General features: G+C 39.5%; 1 protein-coding gene across 1 annotated transcript; it reads right to left on the bottom strand.

Moving 5' to 3' along the window:
* Nucleotides 1–5327: 5327 nt before the first annotated feature.
* LOC139418307 (ribonuclease kappa-B) lies at nt 5328–17026 on the bottom strand. Its single transcript, XM_071167672.1, has 3 exons — nt 16804–17026; nt 6321–6403; nt 5328–6156 (listed from the first exon to the last, which is right to left on the bottom strand). Exons 1-3 carry the CDS (start codon nt 16879–16881, stop codon nt 6012–6014), a joined length of 306 nt encoding a protein of 101 aa, XP_071023773.1. The 5' UTR covers nt 16882–17026; the 3' UTR covers nt 5328–6011.
* Between the last annotated feature and the right edge of the window lie 7 nt (nt 17027–17033).

Here is a 17033-nt window from a genome sequence, read left to right as displayed (position 1 = left end):
TATATTTCCATGTCTAACAATTGTATTTTCATGACATTTATAATGAGTATTTTTGTAAAATGATGGCTCTCTGCAATATCACTGAATATTTTTGGAACTAGTGAACGTAACGGGCCAATGTATACTGAGATTTTTTAAATATAAATATGAACTTTATCAAACAAAACATACATGTATTGTGCAACATGAAGTCCTATGAGTGTCATCTGATGAAGATCATCAAAGGTTAGGGATTCATTTTATCTCTATTTGTGCATTTTGTGACTCCTCTCTGGCTGGAAAAATGGCTGTGTTTTTCTGTGAGTTGGTGGTGACCAAACATAATTGTTTCTGTTGCTTTTGCTGTAAAGCTTATTTGAAATCGGACACTGTGGTGGGATTAACAACAAGATACATGTATGTTTGAGGAATTTTAATTATGAGATTTCTGTTGTTTTGAATTTGGCGCCCTGCACATTCACTGGCTGTTGTCATATCGATCCCGTTAACGGGATTGCAGCCCTAAAGTTTTTTTAAGAAGGTTTTGTGAATCTGGCTCCTGGAGCGTAGTGGCCCTCTCGAAGAGTAGTGTGGTTGGTCAGATCTGCAGTTAAGAGAATCAGCGTATTAAAACTTTATCAATTGGAGATTTTAAAAGAAAACTAGACAATCCTGAGTAAACTTTGTGGACTCAGCTGGCTGAAAGTATTTCCATGGTACTAGTTGAAGAAGTTTGTGGCAGTTATAACTTAGAGATGTCTTCAAGAAAGAGCAACTTGCTCATATTTATACTTTGCGTCCTCCTCCACCACGGCAGTCAGGGGCATATTTTAGGACTTTCCAGAGAGTTAGCAATAATAGTCATATCTTCAGGGTGAAATTCAGGAGAAGTAATTTTTTACTAATTATTGATGGAAATAAATGCAATAAAAATTGTGTTTTTGTAAATCCCGGTGGATTGTAGTTGGATATTGAAATAAAAGACATAGACCTACAGGTTATTTGATAAATTATAAAAGCACATTTAGTTAGTCATAATAGAACATCAAAACAACATTCAGTGGAACAGAAGAAAATGTGCAGCACAATAAACAGTGTAAATAGCTAACACAGACAAAATATTACAATTTGAAGCCAACACACAGCAAACTACCAGATACCATTAATTAAACCACCATTATTTCATTGTAATGCATTTTAACGGCAGCGATTAAAAAAAAAAAGGTATCCTGTATTATTGTACATGTTTATCTTACATGCTGGTAGCCTAGAACTAATGTTATGGAAGTGAATATGCACTTTTCAATTGGGTAGACTGCAACTAAGGAAACCACTGCCATAGCCTGTAGCAAAAGCAAAAGCATTTATAGCATCGGAGATTCTTTAATTACGGACCATCTCTGATAGCTATCACAAATAGTCGTTTTTAATGACCTAGCAAATTTGATGACTTTGAGGTGAAATATGTCAAATTTCTTTGTTTTTTAAATTGGTATTTTGCCGTATAACAACCTCAAATGGCCCTACTCCTGAAAAAGTTAATCGTGTGCTAAGCTGAATCATGCAAACCCTGCAGAAAAAGAACATTACATTAATTGTAATAATTGTAATGGTTCTAGTGTATTATATACAATGGTTGCATGGCCCACAAACACTACGCACATGTTTATATAGACTGGTGTATATTAATTGAGTAGCATTTAGATAACTGGTCAGTAGTTCAATCAGATTTCAACCAAAAACCAAATATCAATCAAATATCAATCAAGCGTATTTTGCATGACGTCTTTTGCGTCTTAATCTGGTTGGGGTCTGGTTATAAAACGTCCTGACCAGATTTCAACAAGTAAAAGACATCGTTATCATGTCAAATGCCCACTGGGTTGTTAATTATTATGTTTGTTTTTCCCATCCCTGTAGGACTGCATAAGAACCGCATAACTGATTCGAGGCTGAGGAAGAGATACCTGCAGCCACTGGTTTGAATTTATTTTATTCAAGATAGTGTTTTTGACTACATTCATTTTCTCCGTTGGTCCAGTGTCCATTCAAATTAGTAACATCTTGCAGGGTGTGTGAATGATGAGATCACTTGAACTGTTGGTATAGGAAATTCATTTAAAGCGGATTTCCACTGCTCTAGTCTAGTGGTACATTTCTGTTGTGCATAGGACATTGAGATGAAGGAAAAACAATATTCATAAAAACAACAATACAAGTATTATTTGATAGAAAATACATTTATTTTTCAGGACAGAAGAGGAAATATATGAGCGAATCAGAGGACAAGGAGTCAGAACCAAGTTCTAAAGAATATGTTTTCAAGTTTTAGTCAATCAATTTATGGGGGCCATTCATATTCTACATACAGTTGAAGTCAGAAGTTTACATACACTTAGGTTGGAGTCATTAATACTCATTTTTCAACCACTCCACAAATTTCTGGTTAACAAACTATAGTTTTGGCAAGTCGGGTAGGACATCTACTTTGTGCATGACACAAGTAATTTTCCCAACAATTGTTTACAGACAGATTATTTCACTTATCATGTTGTGTGGGTGCTGTGCTGCAGTAGGGACTGCTGCACTTCACAAAATAGATGGCATCATGAGGCAGAAAATATATGTGGATATATTGAGGCAACATCTCAAGACATCAGTCAGGAAGTTAAAGCTTGGTCACAAATGGGTCTTCCAAATGGACAATGACCCCAAGCATACTTCCAAAGTTGTGGAAAAATGGCTTAAGGACAACCAAGTCAAGGTATTGGAGTGGCCATCACAAAGCCCTGACCTCAATCCCATAGAAAATGTGTGGGAAGAACTGAAAAAGCATGTGCGAGCAAGGAGGCCTACAAACCTGACTCAGTTACACCAGCTCTGTCAGGAGGAATGGGCCAAAATTCACCCAACTTATTGTGGGAAGTTTGTGGAAGGCTACCCGAAACGTTTGACCCAAGTTAAACAATTTAAAGGCAATGCTACCAAATACTAATTGAGTGCATGTAAGCTTCTGACCCACTGGGAATGTGATGAAAGAAACAAATTATTATTAATAATTTTTACTATTATTCTGACATTTCACATTCTTAAAATAAAGTGGTGATCCAAACTGACCTAAGACAGGGAATTGTTACTAGTATTAAATGTCAGCAATTGTGAAAAACTGAGTTTAAATGTATTGGCTAAGGTGTAAGTACATTTCCGACTTGAACTGTAGATGTTCACTTGACAATTATTATTTTAATTTTGTCATGCCAATTTTGAGCAGAATTCATTGTGACTAATTTGTTTTAAGGTCCAGAGAACAAGGTGCAAGGGGAAAATAACAAGGTATGGGCACATTTTGCAATCCATTTACAAGCTGAAGTTAGCAATACAGATACTTTGAACTGGTATAGGTGAGGATGGTTTGACTAAATCCCCCATATAATTACAGTAATATTTATGTATGTTCTACCCATTATGTTTATATGACAGAACCACACATATTTTTACTTTCTCAGGGTAATCCTCCCCCCTCTTCCAAGTGCAAATCCAACTCCTGTGTAAGTTTGGCTGTATTTACACAGGCAACCCAATGCTGATATTTGTTTCACTTATTGTTTTTGTTTTTTACCAATCAAATAAATTCTTTTGCCAATAATTGGGAAAAAAAATCAGAATCTGTCTGCCTGTGTAAACTCAGCCTATCCTTTTCTGAAACCTGAAGACTCATTAGGTCCCAGAGCTTGAGTCACACAGACGCCTACAGTCAAGGGTTAAATACCTGATCGGTCACATAGAGTCAATTGGATATTATATGTGGTTATAAATTGTGTGACAGATCCTCTTCTACACTGTGTTTGTCAGATGCTAACCATCGCAGATATGAAAAACATGGGAGGACTTGGCGATAAAGCGATAACATGAAACATTTAAAAAAAATCTGATCTGATATATTATGACACAAAGGCAAAGAAAAAACAAATTATTTTCCATGTGGGTCTGACTGATGACACAGCCAGTATCAAAGTCACTGTATATGGGAAGGAGTGATATGACTTATTCCAAAAGGGAAGCTTTTACTAGTTCAAAGCCCTCATTGTGGAAGGGGATATAGTGAAGGTCACAAAAAAAGGAAAAGTGTCCAAAACAAGCCAATTAGAAGTTCCTCAGAGGCTGGAGTTGGAGGCAAGAATGCTCATTGAACCGGCCCAGCATCCAATCTGCTCCATGATTGAGGTCTGCCTCTGGAGAGAGCAGGCCCGCAACTGCAGTGCTTTGGTTGGAGATGCCGTAAGAGTGACCAATGTGTACTCCAGTGAGTACTTTGACAGTATTTCTCTCAACTCAACTGGAAGAACCAGGGTTTATAAGGTGGGTCCTGTTACTAAGGGCCAGGTGGTCTGCCATTGCCTCTGCTTTTCAAATAGATGATCAGCTCTTTATTGCAGGCTAGTGATGATATTCATATAAAACCTATAAATGTTATGGTCTCTCTCTCTGTGGTGTAAATTAGGTCCAGCCTGCTACTTTGGAGACTGTGAGGCTGTCTATTGAAGCAATTGAAAAGTGTACTAAGATGGGGGTGACCATGGAAACAGACAGATGGAAAGCTGAGACCCTTCATTGTAGCATCGGAGATCCTGGTACAGACCTATGGCATTAAACTTGAGGGAGACTTTGAAGAGAGGCTTCTTAAGATAATGCCGCCTTTTGCAGAGGCAAAAATACAAGGCAATAGAATTACAACTCTCAAAGATTGAAGTCCATCCTGAATGATAAAAGGTTTTGTGGATGAAAAGTTGGATTACTGGCAACTTTGGCCACATAACCAATGACTTGAGCTAGAATATAATTGTTAATGTATTGATTTGTATTTTTACTTGAACTTTTTCATTTAGTAATGAACTGAGCTGAAGTGGTACACCGCAAACAAATATAATTGAATCCAAGATTTGTCTGATTTCAGTTTAATTCCACATGTAAAACCATTGTATTTCACCAGTGGTAAGAGAGGGGGTAATGGGTTTCTATTGTTAAACTATTATACACAATGTATTCAGCTAAAAGAAATTGCTTTTATTAGAAGCTGAAAGAGACCTGGCTGATGCCTGTATTATAAATACTGTACATAGGGCTCTATTTCAATCTGTATGCGCAATAAAAATCTAATGGTAATTTCCAATTGAGCAGACATATGCAGCGTTTACCGTCAACGCGGGACCATTGCCTTGAAATTTCAATTGGGCTTTAATAGAGCCCATCATACCCCAATGTTTATCCTTGCCACCGTCATGTTTTCTTTTCGGGGAGGCTTGGCTATGGCCTTTTGTCAAACATGTATCATCAAGGAACCAATTTCCTTTTTATCCTTCCAGTTTATTGCAGGGAACATCTACAAGAGATTGAGGTCCTTCACATCAAGTACCATTTAGATAGATCCTTTCACATCATTACACTCAGGAAAACAAACACATTAAATAAATACTTCATTCAAACATTTGGTGCACCATATTTTTCTGAGGAACTACTACATAAGTGACTAACAAACTAAGAGCTATATCTCAACAGCATACAATTCACAACAGCAAACACGAAAGACAGTACACAAAATGTACATATTTAACCATTTTTGACATATCTCTTGATTTGACAAACATTGACCATTATGAATTTGCAGTGAACTACGATTGCTCTATTGAAACAGATCGTTCTATATATTTTTTTAAAAACTTTGTAGTTGTCTGTTGCATCTAGGAATGTGTGTTGAGTTATCTAGCACACATGATGTATGCACTGAAATGGTCCTTGAGGGGAACAAGATTTACAATTTTATTCACCATGATCAATTGACAGTTCGCATTTTTGGTCAATTCAATAAATAGTTGTATGCAAATACAAGGAATGATTCATTAGCATATAACAGACATGACTTATGTTGAATGTTTTACTCTGAAGTTACAAATAAATAGCTTTTTATAAGGTTGCTTCCCTTGAGAACTTGAAATAGAGTGTGTGTGTGTAATCTTCTGATGCTGCAGGGGGACTTATGTCACCATGTACTCCTGGCGCTTGTTGAGTCGAACCTGGCAGAGTGACACCGCCCCCACTGCAACATAAATGGCTGCTGCGATGAAGCAGTTGATGCCCACCTGGTTGTAGAGTCCATATATGGTCCCCGGGGGGTTCTTACTGTGGGGCAGAGAGAGAGATGAAAAACAGTTGAGTTTGGGGGAAAACCCAAGAGAGACAACATGGGATGGTTTTCTAAGGGTGAATTCAAAAGGGTTCTAAACTAGAAGAGAAACTCAGTTCATTGTAAGAGTCTAATGGTTCCTTTTCTTCACACCACTTACTCATTGCGGATGTCCTCCTCTGTGAAGGGCACGTCCTCAATCAATACAGCAGACTTTGCACTGAAGAAGATCCCCAACATCACCTACAATACAACAAGAGAATACATATGTTATGCATTATGCACATTCAGTGTAGTCAGAGAGTAAAGGGGTTTGTATTACGGGGCCAATTAGGGCCTGTCATGCCAAATAGTGTCCCCCTCTACGGGATTCGATGAGTTCTAGCTTCTGTTGCCAAAACTTGCAACATTCTGACCGGATTAAGTAATGAACCAAAGCATCCGTTGCTATGCTGGTTGCTTGGCTCCATTTTACCTCGTAGCAGTTACGAAAGAGGATGCGGGCAGTCCTAGTTCACCTCACCTAGTCCTCGCAAAATTATTACCTCAGATTTGCTCTCCAAGGACAGTGTTTCTGACAGTGACAACCTGCTAACTACTAAGTGAAATTCAAAAAAATGACTTGTTTCAAAAAATTATATAAAATAAAGTGTTGAGTGCATATGTTTTCACCCCCTTAGCTATGAAGCCCCTAAATACGATCTGGTGCAACCAATTACCTTCAGAAGTCACATAATTAGTTCAATAAAGTCCACCTGTGTGCAATCTAAGTGTCACAATCTCAGTATATACAGTGGGGCAAAAAAGTATTTAGTCAGCCACCAATTGTGCAAGTTCTCCCACTTAAAAAGATGAGAGGCCTGTAATTTGCATCATAGGTACACTTCAACTATGACGGACAAAATGAGAAAAAAAATCCAGAAAATCACATTGTAGGATTTTTTATGAATTTATTTGCAAATTATGGTGGGAAGTATTTGGTCACCTACAAACAAGCAAGATTTCTGGCTCTCACAGACCTGTAACTTCTTCTTTAAGAGGCTCTCCTGTCCTCCACATGTTACCTGTATTACTGGCACCTGTTTGAACTTGTTATTAGTATAAAAGACACCTCTCCACAACCTCAAACAGTCACACTCCAAACTCCACTATGGCCAAGACCAAAGAGCTGTCAAAGGACACCAGAAACAACATTGTAGACCTGCACACCAGGCTGGGAAGACTGAATCTGCAATAGGTAAGCAACTTGGTTTGAAGAAATCAACTGTGGGAGCAATTATTAGGAAATGGAAGACATACAAGACCACTGATAATCTCCCTCGATCTGGGGCTTCACGCAAGATCTCACCCTGTGGGGTCAAAATGATCACAAGAACGGTGAGCAAAAATCCCAGAACCACACGGGGGGACCTAGTGAATGACCTGCAGAGAGCTGGGACCAAAGTAACAAAGCCTACCATCAGTAACACACTACGCTGCCAGGGACTCAAATCCTGCAGTGCCAGACGTGTCCCCCTGCTTAAGCCAGTACATGTCCAGGCCCGTCTGAAGTTTGCTAGAGAGCATTTGGATGATCCAGAAGAAGATTGGGAGAATGTCATATGGTCAGATGAAACCAAAATATAACTTTTTGGTAAAAACTCAACTCGTCGTGTTTGGAGGACAAAGAATGCTGAGTTGCATCCAAAGAACACCATACCTACTGTGAAGCATGGGGGTGGAAACATCATGCTTTGGGGCTGTTTTTCTGCAAAGGGACCAGGACGATTGATCCGTGTAAAGGAAAGAATGAATGGGGCCATGTATCGTGAGATTTTGAGTGTACATCTCCTTCCATCAGCAAGGGCATTGAAGATTAAACGTGGCTGGGTCTTTCAGCATGACAATGATCCCAAACACACCGCCCGGGCAACGAAGGAGTGGTTTCATAAGAAGCATTTCAAGGTCCTGGAGTGGCCTAGCCAGTCTCCAGATCTCAACCCCATAAATATTTGGAGGGAGTTGAAAGTCCAGCAACAGCCCCAAAACATCACTGCTCTAGAGGAGGTCTGCATGGAGGAATGGGCCAAAATACCAGCAACAGTGTGTGAAAACCTTGTGAAGACCTCTGTCATTGCCAACAAAGGGTATATAACAAAGTATTGAGAAACTTTTGTTATTGACCAAATACTTATTTTCCACCATAATTTGCAAATAAATTAATTAAAAATCATACAATGTGATTTTCTGGATTTATTTTCTAATCTTGTCCGTCATTGTTGAAGTGTACCTATGATAAATTACAGGCCTCTCGCATCCTTTTAAGTGGGAGAACTTGCACAATTGGTGGCTGACTAAATACTTTTTTGCCCCACTGCATACACCTGGTCTGAAAGGCCCAGAGTCTGCAACACCACTAAGCAAGTGGCACCATGAACACCAAGGAGCTCTCCAAACAGGTCAGGGACAAAGTTGTAGGAGAAGAACAGATCAGGGTTGGGTTATAAAAAAAAATCTGAAACTTTGAACATCCCACAGAGCACCATTAAATCCATTATTAAAAAATGGAAAGAATATGGCACCACAACAAACCTGGCAAGAGAGGGCCGCCCACCAAAACTCACGGACCAGGCAAGGAGGGCATTAATCAGAAGAAACAAAGAGACCAACGATAACCCTGAAGGAGCTGCAAAGCTCCACAGAAGCGATTGGAGTATCTGTCCATAGGACCACTTTAAGTTGTAGGCTCCACAGAGCTGAGCTTTACGGAAGAGTGGCCAGAAGAAAGCCATTGTTAAAGAAAAAAATAAGCAAACGTTTGGTGTTCGACAAAAGGCATGTGGGAGACTCCCCAAACATACGGAAGAAGGTACTCTGGTCAGATGAGACTAAAAGTGATCTTTTTGGCCATCAAGGAAACGCTATGTCTGGCACAAACCCAACACCTCATCACCCCGAGAAGCATGGTGGTGGCAGCATCATGCTGTGGGGAGATTTTTCCCCACGGCAGGGACTGGGAAACTGGTCAGAATTTAAGGAATGATGGATGGAGCTAAATACGGGGAAATTCTTGAGGGAAACCCATTTCAGTCTTCAAGAGATTTGAGACTGGGACTGAGGTTCATCTTCCAGGAGGACAATGACTAAGCATACTGCTAAAGCAACACTCGAGTGGTTTAAGGGGAAACATTTAAATGTCTTGGAAAGGCCTAGTCAAAGCCCAGACCTCAATCCAATTGAGAATCTGTGGTATGACTTAAAGATTGCTGTACACCAGCGGAACCCATCCAACTTGAAGGAGCTGGAGCAGTTTTGCATTGAAGAATGGCCAAAAATCCCAGTAGCTAGATATGCCAAGCTTATAGAGACATACCCCAAGAGACTTGCAGCTGTAATTGCTGCAAAAGGTGGCTCTACAAAGTATTGACTTTGGGAGTGCTGAATAGTTATGTTTTTTACGCTCAAGTTATGTTTTTCTGTGTTATTTCATTTGTTTCACAATAAATATTTTGTATCTTGAAAGTGGTAGGCATGCTGTATCAATCAAATAATACAAATCCCCAAAACAATTTTAATTTCAGGTTGTAAGGCAACAAAATAGGAAAAATGCCAAGAGGGGTGAATACTTTCACAAGCCACTGTATTTAAGTACATATTGTTAAATAGGAACAAATAATATAAGCTGTTTTTAGATTGATGTTGCTAGCTACTCTACTTATATACCTCAGCCTGCTTAGCCAGCTACAGGAGCTGGCTAGCTAGCCAGACCGGTTATTTTCTGTCACCAATGGCTTGTTTATATACTTTTTTTATTACAATTTGTTTTTCCATGGTACATAAGACATACTTCAATGTCTTACATTGTCAATAGATATTGCTTTCCTACCCCCTCCTCCAGGTTTGGTGAATGGACCAGGAGTTGTTGTAGACCTGCACCAGGCCACCAGAACCAGTGAGTTCGGATCAGTCTGATTCTCTGTGCTCTGAGTGGTTGGGGGACCAGCTTGAGGTAGGCTGTACCTTCCAAAAGTGTTGTACGGTACATATCTCCCATTTATAACACTGCACTAATCCATCACATTTTCTCACAGTAAAGTGTAACCTGTGTGTTTGCTTGTTTACATCTGTCTCCTACCCTGTTCCCTTTAACTCTGCTCCTGTTCTCCAGGACCTAGGGGTTCTGTCCAACACCCAGATGTGGATCCACCAGATGTCCTCCAATACCAACCACCCTCCAACTTTTCATTACATCATCTACAGCTACTGTTGTCATTCTCTGCTAAGAAAGTTTTTGCTCTATTATACTGGGTATATACAGTGCCTTGCGAAAGTATTCGGCCCCCTTGAACTTTGCGACCTTTTGCCACATTTCAGGCTTCAAACAAAGATATAAAACTATTTTTTTGTGAAGAATCAACAACAAGTGGGACACAATCATGAAGTGGAACGACATTTATTGGATATTTCAAACTTTTTTAACAAATCAAAAACTGAAAAATTGGGCGTGCAAAATTATTCAGCCCCCTTAAGTTAATACTTTGTAGCGCCACCTTTTGCTGCGATTACAGCTGTAAGTCGCTTGGGGTATGTCTCTATCAGTTTTGCACATCGATGACATTTTTTCCCATTCCTCCTTGCAAAACAGCTCGAGCTCAGTGAGGTTGGATGGAGAGCATTTGTGAACAGCAGTTTTCAGTTCTTTCCACAGATTCTCGATTGGATTCAGGTCTGGACTTTGACTTGGCCATTCTAACACCTGGATATGTTTATTTTTGAACCATTCCATTGTAGATTTTGCTTTATGTTTTGGATCATTGTCTTGTTGGAAGACAAATCTCCGTCCCAGTCTCAGGTCTTTTGCAGACTCCATCAGGTTTTCTTCCAGAATGGTCCTGTATTTGGCTCCATCCATCTTCCCATCAATTGTAACCATCTTCCCTGTCCCTGCTGAAGAAAAGCAGGCCCAAACCATGATGCTGCCACCACCATGTTTGACAGTGGGGATGGTGTGTTCAGCTGTGTTGCTTTTACACCAAACATAACGTTTTGCATTGTTGCCAAAAAGTTCAATTTTGGTTTCATCTGACCAGAGCACCTTCTTCCACATGTTTGGTGTGTCTCCCAGGTGGCTTGTGGCAAACTTTAAACAACACTTTTTATGGATATCTTTAAGAAATAGCTTTCTTCTTGCCACTCTTCCATAAAGGCCAGATTTGTGCAATATACGACTGATTGTTGTCCTATGGACAGAGTCTCCCACCTCAGCTGTAGATCTCTGCAGTTCATCCAGAGTGATCATGGGCCTCTTGGCTGCATCTCTGATCAGTCTTCTCCTTGTATGAGCTGAAAGTTTAGAGGGACGGCCAGGTCTTGGTAGATTTGCAGTGGTCTGATACTCCTTCCATTTCAATAGTATCGCTTGCACAGTGCTCCTTGGGATGTTTAAAGCTTGGGAAATATTTTTGTATCCAAATCCGGCTTTAAACTGTATCTCGGACCTGCCTGGTGGGTTCCTTGTTCTTCATGATGCTCTCTGCGCTTTTAACGGACCTCTGAGACTATCACAGTGCAGGTGCATTTATACGGAGACTTGATTACACACAGGTGGATTGTATTTATCATCATTAGTCATTTAGGTCAACATTGGATCATTCAGAGATCCTCACTGAACTTCTGGAGAGAGTTTGCTGCACTGAAAGTAAAGGGGCTGAATAATTTTGCACGCCCAATTTTTCAGTTTTTGATTTGTTAAAAAAGTTTGAAATATCCAATAAATGTCGTTCCACTTCATGATTGTGTCCCACTTGTTGTTGATTCTTCACAAGAAAATACAGTTTTATATCTTTATGTTTGAAGCCTGAAATGTGGCAAAAGGTCGCAAAGTTCAAGAGGGCCGAATACTTTCGCAAGGCACTGTAAATATGTGAAATACACAGATTAAAAACACTAGCACTTCAAACACTCAGAACAAAGAGAGCAGCAGTGCCTGGACTTTGCAGTCCCCCTTCTTCAAGTCCCCCTTCTGAGACTGGCAGAACCTCTCACCGACACAGCAATCACCTCCTCTATATTCCACACATCAGAATTCAGTATTTTAGTCTGGATTGCCATGTGAGTGTAACATTTTTTTTTTGAAAATAAATTAATGACGAACTTTGATAGGTTTTGGTACCGTTATGTATTAAAATCTTTAATATTGCCAGGTTCACAGCTGCTTCATAAGGTGTTCATGATTGTATGTTATCCTTTGTTGGTATTTATTTGTTCCACATTATTCATTGTTGTATCCTTGGACCCACAATATATATATATTTATAAATATAAAAAACCAATCGGAGGGGGCGTTTTTATTTTTATTTATATATATATATATATATAAAATATATATACACACCCACACACAAGGGCATATTAATGAGCTATGCGAGATAGAAAAATGTAATCATAATAGAGGACTACTGAAATTATATTTCAATGTAGATAAGGGAAGCATCTGATTGGCGTTTCCACTCACTACCAAATATGGTGATGTGAGGAAGCCCAGTGGCTGGCAATGGGAGGAGATGGAGCGAGATGGATTTTGGCAGACATTCTGTTCATATTCTCATGGATGAACCATTATCTCCATACAGTTTTCTGTTTTCAAAAACTAGAATCTATAACAAACAAGAGTACTGTATTTTGTAGACTTTAGCCTTTGCCAAAGTTTCTAAAAACGGCATTGTTTAGGAGTGCAAGGGCGAATTGAGTTATTCCACGAGTGCACAGAAATATGCAAATAAATGCTAGAACGTGCCAATAGGATCTCACTAACTCGTGCTTGGCTCTGCACACATCGTTGTTTGTTCTGCACACTATGATTAATTTACTCCCAATGGAAACGGCAGGCTCTGGTCTACATTGGGTTAGTTATAAAAATCTGTTTTCACCAGAGAAGAAGGGTCATGGCTAGAAGGGCTCTAGCTTTAGTCAGGATTTACTTTTCATAACAGGTTTAGCAGAAATTGCACAGCTGGTTAGGAGAATTAGGCTAAGGTGGGGAAAGGGGTTAGGGTTAGCTAAAATGCAACGCCCCCCCCCCCAAAAAAAACCAGAGTAAATTTGACCATAGCTGGATGCCATCTAGACATGACCGAGAGGAAGAGGTAAAGTGAGAGGGACAAAGAACAAACAGAAAAAACATACATGATCAATTACAAGTATTAGAACAAACTATTAAAGACTACCAGAACCCACTGGATTCTCCAATTATATTGAACGAACTACAGGACAAAATACAAACCCTCCAACCCAAAAAGGCATGTGGGGTTGATGGTATCCTAAATTAAATTATAAAATATACAGACCACAAATTCCAATTGGCTATACTTAAACTCTTTACCATCATCCTCAGCTCAGGCACATTCCCCAATATTTGGAACCAAAGACTGATCACCTCAATCCACAAAAGTAGAGACAAATTTGACCCCAATAACTACCGTGGGACATGTCAACAGCAACCTTGGAAAAATCCTCTGCATTATGATTAACAGCAGACTTGTACATTTCCTCAGCAAAAACCATGTACTGAGCAAAATGTCAAAAACATTTTTTTACCAAATGACCGTACGACAGACCACGTATTCACCCTGCACACCATATTTGACAAACAAACAAACCAAAACAAAGGCAAAGTCTTCTCATGCTTTGTTGATTAAAACCTCTTGAAACTAGGGGGCACTATTTTTAAGTAAACCGCCTATTTCTCAGGACCAGGTGCTAGAATATGCATATAATTGACAGCTTAGGATAGAAAACACTCTAAAGTTTCCAAAACTGTCAAAATATTGTCTGTGAGTATAACAGAACTGATATTACAGGCGAAAGCCTAAGAAAAATCCAATCAGGAAGTGACTCATGTTTTGAAACCGTTGTGTTCCTATGCACCCCTATTGGTCACTGAAAGGGATATCAACCAGATTCCTTTTTCTACGTATTCCCTAAGGTGTCTACAGCATTGTGACATAGTTTCACGCCTTTATGTTGAAGAATGAGCGTAAACGACTACATTGCGTAAGTGGCCAGCTGAGGGATCTGAGTGTTTCTTGCGTAAAAGACAGAGGTAGTCATTTTTCCGCTCGCTCCTAATGAAAAGCCAATTGTCCCGGTTGATATATTATCGAATAGATATTTGAGGTTTGATTATAAAAAACGTTTACCATGTTTCTGTCGATATTATGGATATAATTAGATTTTTTTCCCGCCGTTGTCGTGACCGCTATTTCCGGTGGATTTCTGAACATAACGTGACAAGCAAACGGAGGAATTTTGGGTATGAAAATAATCTTTAATGAACAAAAGGAACATTTGCTGTCTAACTGGGAGTCTCGTCAGTGAAAACATCCGAAGATCAAAGGTAAACAGTTAATTTGATTGCTTTTCTGATTTTCGTGACCAAGCTTCCTGCTGCTAGCTGGACATAATGCTATGCTAGGCTATCGATAAACTTACACAAACGCTTGTCTTGCTTTGGCTGTAAAGCATAATTTCAAAATCTGAGATGACAGGGTGATTAACAAAAGGCTAAGCTGTGTTTCACTATATTTCACTTGTGATTTCATGAATATGAATATCTTCTAGTAATATTTTTGGACTGTTGCGCTATACTAATTCGTGTAGTTGATGACAATTCTCCCGGATCCGGTATGGGTAGTTCCAAGAGGTTAAAAAAAAGAAGCTTTCGACTGAATTTGGCATGAGAGCCTGCTATACAAATTGATGGAAAGTGGTGTTGGGAGAAAAACATACGACATTATAAAATCCATGTAGACAAACAAGTGTGCGGTTAAAATTGCCATAGAAACATTTATTTCCATAGGGCTGGGAGATGAGACTGGGATGCAGCTTACGCTCCACCCTCTTCAAACATGATATATATATATATATATATATTTAAAAGAATTCGCATGGGCAATAAAACAGTTTGCAGCACCCGGCCTCACCCTACCAGAATCTGAAGTCAAATGTCTACTGTTTGTTGATGATCTGGTGCTTCTGTCCCCAACCAAGGAGGGCCTACAGCAACACCTAGATCTTCTGCATAGATTCTGTCAGCCCTGGGCCCTGACAGTAAATCTCAGGAAGACAAAAATAATGGTGTTCCAAAAAAGGTCCAGTTCCCAGGACCACGAATGCCCTAGAGCACAAAAAACAAAACAATATATACCTCAGCGCCACAGGTAACTTCCACAAAGCTGTGAACGATCTGAGAGACAAGGCAAGGGCCTTCTATGCCATCAAAATCACATAACATTTTACATATCAATTATGGTGAGTATAATTTGTGGAACGTTTCAACAGGAATCTGTTCCAAAAACGTAAATGACAAGGTTGCCAAAAAACAACGCATACAAAGTTTAAGAACAAGCTACGAGGTGAGTTGATGCCTATTCGGCAGCTAGTTAGCTAGGTGAATTGATCGTGCTACTTTGTATGTGTTGTTTGTTGGCAACCTTGTACTTTAAAGTTTTTGGAATAGATTCCCGTTGGAACGTTCCACAAATTATACCCACCATACCAATTAGGATCTGACTAACAATACTGGAATCAGATATAGAACCCATTGCCCTTTATGGTTGTGAGGTCTGGGGTCCGCTCACCAACAAAGAATTCACAAAATGTGACAAACACCAAATTGACTCTGCAAAAAATATCCTCAGTGTACAACATAAAACACCAAATAATGCATGCAGAGCAGAATTAGGCCGATACCCACTAATGATCAAAATCCAGAACTCCAGAAAAGAACCATTCAATTCTACAACCACTTAAAAGGAAAGCAATTACTAAACCTTCCATAACGTACAGAGAAATAATAAACCTGGAAAAGAGCCCCCTAAGCAAGCTGGTCCTTGGGCTCTGTTCACAAACAAACAGAACCCCAGGACAGCAACACAATTAGACCCAACCGAATCTTGAGAAAACACATTACTTGACAAAAACAGAAAGGCTACAGTGCTAATTGGCTCTAAACAGAGAGTACACAGTGGCAGAATACCTGACCACCGTGACTGACCCAAAATTAAGGAAATCTTTGACTATGTACAGACTCAGTGAGCATAGCCTTGCTATTGAGAAAGGCCGCAGAAGGCAGATCTGGCTCTCAAGAGAAGACATGCTATGTGCACACTGGTTTAAGCCGCAACATTTTTTTTAATGGTCTGAGTTTTGAAAATGAAGATTTCTGAAAGCTAATAATGTGACCACTGATTATACTTTCCTGTGGATATAGTGTGACACATTCCTACCTGCAAACGGACACACCGGTAAAGTAAATTACATTTTATTTAACATTCTGGTTTGTAGAGGTCGTGAGAAGAAACTTTCCTGATCCAAATGCTCATTTATGCCCGACGTTGAATCCAATGCAATTCAACATCTGGTCTCCAGGCTGCTAGCTAGCTTGCGGCTGCCCAATTTGGCTCTAATTACCAGATAATGAAAAGCTAAAGTTACTTTAGCACACAATCACCTACAGGTGTCTTATCAAAAACCATGACTGTTAAGTAGCTAATATCGAAAGGTGGAAAATCTTGACACGACCTATAACTAACGCTAGCTAGCTATAGCAGATACTTTACTGGCAAGGATGGGGTGGGAGCTAACGTTAGCCAGCTAATCCTTACCAGCATGATGACTCCCCATATGCTGATCACTATTCCACAAGCGGCCATTTTCGGACCACAGAATAAAAGGGATGGCATTCTTGTACTTTATATTTTCTAACAAAATAAACAATTTCGATACACTAATCTAAAACAGTATTTTCTTTTCTCAAAGGACGAGCGTCGTCCTAGACTGCATCAGATGACAATCGTTTCCTTCGTTAATTTCCGTAAATGTTCGTCTATTTCGG

The sequence above is a fragment of the Oncorhynchus clarkii genome, chromosome 10, assembly GCF_045791955.1.
Source record: "Oncorhynchus clarkii lewisi isolate Uvic-CL-2024 chromosome 10, UVic_Ocla_1.0, whole genome shotgun sequence".
Lineage (NCBI taxonomy): Eukaryota > Metazoa > Chordata > Actinopteri > Salmoniformes > Salmonidae > Oncorhynchus > Oncorhynchus clarkii.
The sequence above is the reverse complement of the archived record's forward strand: the minus strand, read 5'-3'. Positions and strand labels throughout refer to the sequence as shown.

Excerpts from the sequence above, each read along its gene's own strand:
- LOC139418307 (XM_071167672.1), bottom strand. The coding sequence starts at position 16,881 with ATGCCATCCCTTTTATTCTGTGGTCCGAAAATGGCCGCTTGTGGAATA. Across the intron at positions 6,404-16,803 it reads TATGGGGAGTCATCATGCTG|GTGATGTTGGGGATCTTCTT; the intron begins GTAAGGATTAGC and ends GTTGTATTGTAG. Across the intron at positions 6,157-6,320 it reads GAGGAGGACATCCGCAATGA|TAAGAACCCCCCGGGGACCA; the intron begins GTAAGTGGTGTG and ends TCTGCCCCACAG.